General features: G+C 27.4%; 2 protein-coding genes across 2 annotated transcripts; both read right to left on the bottom strand.

Annotated features, from left to right (window-relative positions):
* Nucleotides 1-1,928: 1,928 nt before the first annotated feature.
* Nucleotides 1,929-3,818, bottom strand: LOC111616220 (dynein heavy chain 5, axonemal-like). Its single transcript, XM_023357648.1, has 2 exons — nt 3,555-3,818; nt 1,929-2,159 (listed from the first exon to the last, which is right to left on the bottom strand). The coding sequence occupies exons 1-2, from the start codon at nt 3,693-3,695 to the stop codon at nt 1,929-1,931; spliced, it is 372 nt and encodes a 123-aa protein (XP_023213416.1). The 5' UTR covers nt 3,696-3,818.
* A 5,155-nt stretch (nt 3,819-8,973) lies between these two features.
* Nucleotides 8,974-10,864, bottom strand: LOC111616219 (dynein heavy chain 5, axonemal-like). Its single transcript, XM_023357647.1, has 2 exons — nt 10,600-10,864; nt 8,974-9,204 (listed from the first exon to the last, which is right to left on the bottom strand). The coding sequence occupies exons 1-2, from the start codon at nt 10,738-10,740 to the stop codon at nt 8,974-8,976; spliced, it is 372 nt and encodes a 123-aa protein (XP_023213415.1). The 5' UTR covers nt 10,741-10,864.
* Between the last annotated feature and the right edge of the window lie 267 nt (nt 10,865-11,131).

Here is an 11,131-nt window from a genome sequence, read left to right on the forward strand (position 1 = left end):
AAAAAAAATTGAACGGGTCAAACAGTTTAAATACTTGGGAAGCATAATTACAGAAAATATAGATTCAGGGAAAGAAATTAAATGCAGGATAGCAGCAGCTAGAACATCCTTCCAAAAAATGAAAACCCTGCTCTGCAACGACAATTTAAATTTGAAATTGCGGCAACGCATGGCCGAATGTTATATTTGGTCAGTTCTTCTCTATGGTGTAGAAAGCTGGACATTAAAAAAGAATACAGAAAGAAACCTGGAGGCATTTGAGATGTGGATTCACAGAAAGATGCTGAGAGTCCCATAGACGGATCGAGTGACCAACAACGAAATTCTAAGCAGAGCAAGAACAAACAGAAAATTGCTGTCAACAATCAAATGCAGAAAGATTGCATACTTGGGACATATCACTAGAGGAGAAAAATACAAAATCCCACAACTAATCCTCAATGGAAAGATTGAGGGAAAGCGTAAACGAGGCTGAAGACATTTATCATGGATGGACAATATTAAAAAATGGACAGGCATACAAAACATTGCGAAGGTAATAAGAACAGCCGAAGATAGGAACTCCCTCTCCTTGGTGATCGCCAACGTCCGGTGGACCGGGCATAACACGTGAAGAAGAAGATATAAATAAAAGTAAATAGGGTAAATTTTTCGAGGAAAATGGAAAAAAAGATTGGTATTCAAAACAAATTTCACGAGAGCTTTGCCATATGTTGGATAGTGTGTGCTTGTTTGTTACATTTTTACAATGCTAAATTTTCCCATTGACTAATACGGGGATGATCTTTCACCCCCAATATCTCCTATTCTGTCATGATATGCCATTTCATTACTTCTATCAATGTGCAAATTTCATTCTACTTTGCAAAATGTGTTTCAGGAATTTGTCAGTTTAAGTCACTGCCAAAAAAGCTTGCTTGCTTCACTCACCATGTTTCAATTAGTAAAGTAATTGAAGTTTGTTATGTTTAATATGTTAAATCATGGTGTAAATAAATTTTTTAGTGTTTTACTGTAATTTGAGAACATTATTGAGAGTTGTTGAGATGGCCCAAGAACAAGATGAGATTTTTCTCACAAAGAAATGATAAAAAAATTTTCCAATATTCAAATCATTTTCAGGAATTTATTAGATTTTGAATAAGTGCAAGACTATGTAACAATAATAATTCTGTCAAAATCTAGTTTCTAAATAGGAAAGTTATCTTATCAAAAACATTTTAATTTAAAAATTTAATAACCAATTTTCATTAATTTTTATTTCTTTTTGAATAATATTCTTCTCTAACACAAAAAGTTACTATAATCATCTAACTTTTGGCACAAAGATCAAATGATTTCAGTTCCTTTTTGTAGTCCATTCAACTATTATTTGTTTAATTTTGATCCAATTATTAGAGAGATAACTTCAATTTCTGTTTATTCCATATCTATTTCATTGTTATATGTATAAATAATCTCAAATTTTTTACTCACAATTTCAATGACAAATTTTTTAGAAATGACAAAACAATGACACACTTATATTTACACTATTTTTATCTTCATATTTTGAATCTATAACTTTTTATTGGTAAATATAATAGCATTTAATAAAAATTTCTTACACTAAAATTTACATGAGAAAATATTTAATTACCTTGCAACATCTGATACATTAATAGATTTTTTCATTTATTCAGTATTATTCTAATGCACTTTTATTTATTTCAAAAACAGATTTAAATTATTAACTTATAAATTTTAAATAAAATTAAAAATTTTATTACAGTTAACTATAAATTTGAAAAAAATTATATAATTTTTTAATGCTAATTAATCTTATTAGCTGTGTACTTTTTACAAACATATAACCTCAATAAATAGCTCAATTAATCATATAAAGTTTTATATTTTAAGTTAGTAAACAAATATTTAGTAACCATAATTTAAACAAAATTATTTATGCTCTTTTCATACCTATTACTTAGTAATGATCCTAAAACCATCAAACTATCATCCAAATTTGTTATGATATCAGTTGTTTCTTGCCCTTTCAATAAAACTTCTCCACGATTCTTGAAAGTGGAAAATGAAAATACTTTTGTAGTCCATTCAACTATTATTTGTTTTAATTTTGCTTCAATATCTTGTTCTTTTACAGCTGCTAAGCATATATCCTAATTTTAAATAAATTTTGTATTTTAGTTATTTAACTAATTGATATCTATATATATATACAGCTATTTGCTGACAAAAATATATACCAAATACCATACATTTATATTTATAAGTTTAAGGTTAGCAGGTTTGTATTAAATTTCTGTAAGAGTTTAAGATAATTAAAAGTAATTATTATTATTATATTATTAAACTTACTAAATATGATTATTAAATTTGTAAATATTTCCTAACAGATTAAATTTTCATTTACTGCTTATTCTATAGCAAATTTTAACCAAGAGCTACAAACAATTGTTACCAATTAACTACAGTTATGTTTTAAGTTTATTTTCGTAACAAAAAAAAACTTAAATTTGATCCTACATAGACCTTTACAAGATAGATTATATAGGAAACTAAAACTCTCATTTTTCAGTTAAACTATTTTATTTAAAAACCAGAATTAACAATTTTACATTTAACAATGTTTTCTTTGGTAATCACATCCTATGTTATATTAAAAAAACTTCAAATAAAAATCCAGTTTATATAATATTTAGTATGTTATTTCTATTGAATAATTAAAAAAATAATAATTTATTTAATTAAAAGTGTAATCAAAACTTTAGTATTTACTGTAGAATGATCTCTATTAGATTTTGTAATATAATGTTAAACAATATTACATAATTTCATTTAATAGTAAATTTTAAATTACCATAAAAGTTATTTTTATGCTAATACAGGTATACCTTGCCTTGCATCGATAATTGGTTCCAGGAGAGGCAATGTAAGTCAAAAAATGACGTAAGTCAAACTTACTTGTCTCCGAATCTACGTCACTAAACTAAACCATAAATTACCATTCCGGTTCTGTATTTTATTTATTAATGCATTTTTAATAATATATGGTTAATAAGGATCTATTTTAAGCTTACAAACAAATAAATTTTAGTTTTTAATATAGTACAGAAAAAAGTAATCTAAATTTACGAATGCATGTACTGTAAATACAGTACATGTAAATATATATATATTTTAATATGATTTTATGTGCTTTAAACGCTTTTCTAGTGATATTATGACTTCAATATTTGTGGCAAACAAACATAAAGTCAAATAAAATGACTTAAACTTGATTTTTATTTTTCCATATAAGTTTTTGACAAACGACGTATAATCGGGAACGACGTAACTTGAAATGACGTAAGTCGAGATATACCTGTAATAACAACTCTTTCACTTATCACAATCTTGTAAAGATCAGAGAGCTCATATACATAAAAAAAAAAAGCAATAATTTAATTTTTTTCAATAAATATTTATATTTTAACAAATTGAATTTAACTGAATTTATAAGATACACATAAATTTATATTTTCAAAATTTAATATAATAAAAATATAACTTACTTCCACATCATCTTTAAACTTTAATAAAGGTGCTTCTATCACATCTCTAAGAGAGAATGTTTCAGAATCTATATTAAATTTATAATTAATCAGTTCTGATATTTTATGCCAATGTCTTGGTAGCATTGCCTTATGAGCCATTAATTGTAATAATGGGCATTTTTCATTAAAATCATCAATTTTTTTCTTTAAATCTAAAAAGGCTTGCCATTCTCTTAAAGCCTTAGGAAGTTTTCGACATCTATAATTTTGAAAAAAATTAATAAAATGCATCATATTACTCTTTATAAATTATTTTTTAAGCCTTTTGAAATCAGTAATTTAACTTTTGAATCTCAAATTAAATACAATATACAATATAATTTTTTAAAATTCTATATACAAACCTTAAATTAGGTAGAAATTTCAAATATTAGAGAGATAGTAATTAAATTCATTTTACAATATTTAGTCTTTTAATAATTTTTTACGTGTGCTATTTTCAAATTACTTATTTTTATACTAACAACGTAATAANTTTTGTTCCTCAAAGTCAATAAATTTATTTTTGCCGACCAAAGGTCCGATACTTTTTGAACAGACCTTGTATATATTAGGGACAGAGAGAAAATATGTCTATACTTAACCAAACATTTACCATAATTTTGTATGGATAACCAATAGTTATGTTTAAAAAACAATTTGAAAGAACTTGAAGATATACAATAAGACAGGTTATAAACCTACTTAGTTTATTTATTTGTATTGCTGTTCTATTTTTTGTGCAGTACTATTATAATATAAAATATGCAGTATCACTACAATATTCTCATTGCTTCCTACTACATATTTAAAAAAATAAAATTCCTAACAGGAGTATCGTGTTAGAAATTTTATAGAAACTTTATGCAAACTTACTCATTGCATTACTCTGTAACACCTTAACTATTGAGCTAATAGAGCTGCAGCCCGAGGTAGGACACCAGCCACCACTATCTCACAGAAGTTTACTTTTTATTGATGAAATTGTTTTTTACATTTTTATTACATTGTAAATAAACTGGCTGTTCATTTTTATTTTAATTTATACCAGTATTTCAGTATAAAAATAAAATGAGATTTTGTTTTAATTATGAAAATGGGTGCCCGATATTGTTAACTCTGAGCCTTGTTAAATGTAATAGGATGGCCTTGGCATTGCTCACAGACATCATTTACTGACATTAAATATTTACTAGGAGAACCCTGTCTCTGTCTCAAGCACAGCAACAATTTGTGAACTTGCATTAGACCACTGCAGGGTGCTAAATTAGAGCAACTTGTCACTCTGCATAAGCAATAAATCCTTACCTTTGTTCTAAAACTTCCTTAACTTATATAATATTGTTTAAGGTATAATATGTTAACATATATAAATAAAGCCAACACTATGATATTACGAGAATAGAAATACCACAATTTAGAAAACAAGTAGAAGAAGAATTGAATAAGGAGCTGGGCAACTTGAAAGATAATAATCATTCTGACATACAAACACTATGGGAAGATCTGAGTGACATCTTGATCAAAGTCTGTCACAAAAACCTGAAATCAACCTGTAAAGTCAAGAAGAAAAGATGGATGACGGAAGAGATACTGGACTTAATGAAAAAACGAAGACAACAAAAAATGATGCAGAAACTTACAAACGTGTTAATGACATTATAAAGATAGAGATAAAAAAAGGCCAAGGAGGAATGGATAAAGAGAAACTGCAACGAAATTGAAAACCTCGAAAAAGAACATAATATGTTCCAGATGCATAAGAAAATCAAAGAAATGAAGGGTTCATTGAAGTGTCATCGCTCTAATATACTAATGAATGCTAATAACAGTCCTATTATTGATGAAAACGAATTGAAAAACGTGTGAAAACATTACATTGAAAAACTTTTTGATGAGGAAAGACCAACACCCATAAATAAAGACCCAGTAGAAGGTCCTGAAATACTCGACGAAGAAGTAAAGCATGCCATTCATATCGCAAAGAATAAGAAAACTCCCGGACTTGACGAAATCCTGACGGAAATTGTGAAATTGATCGAAAATGATAATATTAAACTAATTACTAGATTGTTGTCTTCGAAACCGTGTTTTTTGAATACATTGGACTTCGAACTCGCATTTGAGTTATAAATAAACACTTGGCTTTATTTCCATCATTTTAGTTGATACGTGACGACAGCACGTTTCGGGCATAAAGCCCCTCATCAGTCAACTTGTATTTTCTCGATGTTATTAATCCAATGGGTTGGACACATGTTCTTTGGATGGATGTTGCCATTTCTATAATTGAAATTTCTATGTTGTCTTCAAAACCGTGTTTTTTGAATATATGAGGGGCTTTATGCCAGATGAGGGGCTTTATGCCCGAAACGTGCTGTCGTCACGTATCAACTAAAATGATGGAAATAAAGCCAAGTGTTTATTTATAACTCAAATGCAAGTTTGAAGTCCAATGTATTCAAAAAACACGGTTTCGAAGACAACATAGAAATTTCAATTATAGAAACAACAACATCCATCCAAAGAACATGTGTCCAACCCATCGGATTAATAACATCGAGAAAATACAAGTTGACTGATGAGGGGCTTTATGCCCGAAACGTGCTGTCGTCACGTATCAACTAAAATGATAAAAATAAAGCCAAGTGTTTATTTATAACTCAAATGCGAGTTCGAAGTCTAATTACTAGATTATTCAATCGAATCTACAATACTGGCACAATACCAAAAGACTGGTTAAAATCAACCTTTGTAACAATCCCTAAAACAAGTCATCCTAAAAGTTGTAGCGACTACAGACTCATTAGTCTCATGTGCCATGTTCTGAAAATATTTCTACATATTATACACGCCAGGATATATAAAAAATGTGAAATTGATCTCGAGGAAACTCAATTTGGATTCAGAAATGCTTTTGGAACAAGAGAAGCGTTGTTTAGTATCAACGTCCTTCTCCAGAGATGTCGTGAACAACAAAAAGACATATTTGCTTGTTTCATCGACTATGAAAAGGCTTTCGATAGTGTGAAACACTCCAAATTAATAGAGATCCTACACCAAGTTCAATTAGATGGCAAGGACATCAGAATAATTCAAAATTTATACTGGGGTCAAACAGCAGAAGTCAAGTTAGGAACAATGAAAACAGCAGAAATTGAAATACAGAGAGGAGTCCGGCAGGGCTGCATTCTTTCGCCCTTATTGTTTAATCTGTACTCAGACAAAATCTTCAAAAATGCCTTAGAAAACTCAAATTATGGGATTAAAATCAACGGCGTAATTCTTAACGTCATTAGATATGCTGATGATACACTAATCATATGCGACAGCCTAGAAGGCTTACAGGTACTACTAAACAAAATTAACTCAGCAGGAATTGATGCCGGTCTCAAAATAAATGCAAACAAAACTAAATTTATGATTTTTAGTCAGACCCCACACAGAGAGGCACAACTTGTTCTTGACCAAAAAAAAATTGAACGGGTCAAACAGTTTAAATACTTGGGAAGCATAATTACAGAAAATATAGATTCAGGGAAAGAAATTAAATGCAGGATAGCAGCAGCTAGAACATCCTTCCAAAAAATGAAAACCCTGCTCTGCAACGACAATTTAAATTTGAAATTGCGGCAACGCATGGCCGAATGTTATATTTGGTCAGTTCTCCTCTATGGTGTGGAAAGCTGGACATTAAAAAGGAATACAGAAAGAAGACTGGAGGCATTTGAGATGTGGATTCACAGAAGGATGCTGAGAGTCCCATGGACGGATCGAGTGACCAACAACGAAATTCTAAGCAGAGCAAGAACAAACAGAAAATTGCTGTCAACAATCAAATGCAGAAAGATTGCATACTTGGGACATATCACTAGAGGAGAAAAATACAAAATCCCACAACTAATCCTCAATGGAAAGATTGAGGGAAAGCGTAAACGAGGCTGAAGACATTTATCATGGATGGACAATATTAAAAAATGGACAGGCATACAAAACATTGCGAAGGTAATAAGAACAGCCGAAGATAGGAACTCCCTCTCCTTGGTGATCGCCAACGTCCGGTGGACCGGGCATAACACGTGAAGAAGAAGATATAAATAAAAGTAAATAGGGTAAATTTTTCGAGGAAAATGGAAAAAAAGATTGGTATTCAAAACAAATTTCACGAGAGCTTTGCCATATGTTGGATAGTGTGTGCTTGTTTGTTACATTTTTACAATGCTAAATTTTCCCATTGACTAATACGGGGATGATCTTTCACCCCCAATATCTCCTATTCTGTCATGATATGCCATTTCATTACTTCTATCAATGTGCAAATTTCATTCTACTTTGCAAAATGTGTTTCAGGAATTTGTCAGTTTAAGTCACTGCCAAAAAAGCTTGCTTGCTTCACTCACCATGTTTCAATTAGTAAAGTAATTGAAGTTTGTTATGTTTAATATGTTAAATCATGGTGTAAATAAATTTTTTAGTGTTTTACTGTAATTTGAGAACATTATTGAGAGTTGTTGAGATGGCCCAAGAACAAGATGAGATTTTTCTCACAAAGAAATGATAAAAAAATTTTCCAATATTCAAATCATTTTCAGGAATTTATTAGATTTTGAATAAGTGCAAGACTATGTAACAATAATAATTCTGTCAAAATCTAGTTTCTAAATAGGAAAGTTATCTTATCAAAAACATTTTAATTTAAAAATTTAATAACCAATTTTCATTAATTTTTATTTCTTTTTGAATAATATTCTTCTCTAACACAAAAAGTTACTATAATCATCTAACTTTTGGCACAAAGATCAAATGATTTCAGTTCCTTTTTGTAGTCCATTCAACTATTATTTGTTTAATTTTGATCCAATTATTAGAGAGATAACTTCAATTTCTGTTTATTCCATATCTATTTCATTGTTATATGTATAAATAATCTCAAATTTTTTACTCACAATTTCAATGACAAATTTTTTAGAAATGACAAAACAATGACACACTTATATTTACACTATTTTTATCTTCATATTTTGAATCTATAACTTTTTATTGGTAAATATAATAGCATTTAATAAAAATTTCTTACACTAAAATTTACATGAGAAAATATTTAATTACCTTGCAACATCTGATACATTAATAGATTTTTTCATTTATTCAGTATTATTCTAATGCACTTTTATTTATTTCAAAAACAGATTTAAATTATTAACTTATAAATTTTAAATAAAATTAAAAATTTTATTACAGTTAACTATAAATTTGAAAAAAATTATATAATTTTTTAATGCTAATTAATCTTATTAGCTGTGTACTTTTTACAAACATATAACCTCAATAAATAGCTCAATTAATCATATAAAGTTTTATATTTTAAGTTAGTAAACAAATATTTAGTAACCATAATTTAAACAAAATTATTTATGCTCTTTTCATACCTATTACTTAGTAATGATCCTAAAACCATCAAACTATCATCCAAATTTGTTATGATATCAGTTGTTTCTTGCCCTTTCAATAAAACTTCTCCACGATTCTTGAAAGTGGAAAATGAAAATACTTTTGTAGTCCATTCAACTATTATTTGTTTTAATTTTGCTTCAATATCTTGTTCTTTTACAGCTGCTAAGCATATATCCTAATTTTAAATAAATTTTGTATTTTAGTTATTTAACTAATTGATATCTATATATATATACAGCTATTTGCTGACAAAAATATATACCAAATACCATACATTTATATTTATAAGTTTAAGGTTAGCAGGTTTGTATTAAATTTCTGTAAGAGTTTAAGATAATTAAAAGTAATTATTATTATTATATTATTAAACTTACTAAATATGATTATTAAATTTGTAAATATTTCCTAACAGATTAAATTTTCATTTACTGCTTATTCTATAGCAAATTTTAACCAAGAGCTACAAACAATTGTTACCAATTAACTACAGTTATGTTTTAAGTTTATTTTCGTAACAAAAAAAAACTTAAATTTGATCCTACATAGACCTTTACAAGATAGATTATATAGGAAACTAAAACTCTCATTTTTCAGTTAAACTATTTTATTTAAAAACCAGAATTAACAATTTTACATTTAACAATGTTTTCTTTGGTAATCACATCCTATGTTATATTAAAAAAACTTCAAATAAAAATCCAGTTTATATAATATTTAGTATGTTATTTCTATTGAATAATTAAAAAAATAATAATTTATTTAATTAAAAGTGTAATCAAAACTTTAGTATTTACTGTAGAATGATCTCTATTAGATTTTGTAATATAATGTTAAACAATATTACATAATTTCATTTAATAGTAAATTTTAAATTACCATAAAAGTTATTTTTATGCTAATACAGGTATACCTTGCCTTGCATCGATAATTGGTTCCAGGAGAGGCAATGTAAGTCAAAAAATGACGTAAGTCAAACTTACTTGTCTCCGAATCTACGTCACTAAACTAAACCATAAATTACCATTCCGGTTCTGTATTTTATTTATTAATGCATTTTTAATAATATATGGTTAATAAGGATCTATTTTAAGCTTACAAACAAATAAATTTTAGTTTTTAATATAGTACAGAAAAAAGTAATCTAAATTTACGAATGCATGTACTGTAAATACAGTACATGTAAATATATATATATTTTAATATGATTTTATGTGCTTTAAACGCTTTTCTAGTGATATTATGACTTCAATATTTGTGGCAAACAAACATAAAGTCAAATAAAATGACTTAAACTTGATTTTTATTTTTCCATATAAGTTTTTGACAAACGACGTATAATCGGGAACGACGTAACTTGAAATGACGTAAGTCGAGATATACCTGTAATAACAACTCTTTCACTTATCACAATCTTGTAAAGATCAGAGAGCTCATATACATAAAAAAAAAAAGCAATAATTTAATTTTTTTCAATAAATATTTATATTTTAACAAATTGAATTTAACTGAATTTATAAGATACACATAAATTTATATTTTCAAAATTTAATATAATAAAAATATAACTTACTTCCACATCATCTTTAAACTTTAATAAAGGTGCTTCTATCACATCTCTAAGAGAGAATGTTTCAGAATCTATATTAAATTTATAATTAATCAGTTCTGATATTTTATGCCAATGTCTTGGTAGCATTGCCTTATGAGCCATTAATTGTAATAATGGGCATTTTTCATTAAAATCATCAATTTTTTTCTTTAAATCTAAAAAGGCTTGCCATTCTCTTAAAGCCTTAGGAAGTTTTCGACATCTATAATTTTGAAAAAAATTAATAAAATGCATCATATTACTCTTTATAAATTATTTTTTAAGCCTTTTGAAATCAGTAATTTAACTTTTGAATCTCAAATTAAATACAATATACAATATAATTTTTTAAAATTCTATATACAAACCTTAAATTAGGTAGAAATTTCAAATATTAGAGAGATAGTAATTAAATTCATTTTACAATATTTAGTCTTTTAATAATTTTTTACGTGTGCTATTTTCAAATTACTTATTTTTATACTAACAACACAATAAAAGGTCAAATAAAGTT

The sequence above is a fragment of the Centruroides sculpturatus genome, unplaced genomic scaffold (assembly GCF_000671375.1).
Source record: "Centruroides sculpturatus isolate CEXI.00-Female unplaced genomic scaffold, Cexi_2.0 scaffold2777, whole genome shotgun sequence".
Taxonomy (NCBI): Eukaryota; Metazoa; Arthropoda; class Arachnida; order Scorpiones; family Buthidae; genus Centruroides; species Centruroides sculpturatus.

Bases quoted from the DNA above. Each gene is read 5' to 3' on its own strand.
- LOC111616220 (XM_023357648.1), bottom strand. From the start codon at position 3,695: ATGGCTCATAAGGCAATGCTACCAAGACATTGGCATAAAATATCAGAA. The intron at 2,160-3,554 runs GTAAGTTATATT...ATTTAAAATTAG, and splicing joins AGTTTAAAGATGATGTGGAA to GATATATGCTTAGCAGCTGT.
- LOC111616219 (XM_023357647.1), bottom strand. From the start codon at position 10,740: ATGGCTCATAAGGCAATGCTACCAAGACATTGGCATAAAATATCAGAA. The intron at 9,205-10,599 runs GTAAGTTATATT...ATTTAAAATTAG, and splicing joins AGTTTAAAGATGATGTGGAA to GATATATGCTTAGCAGCTGT.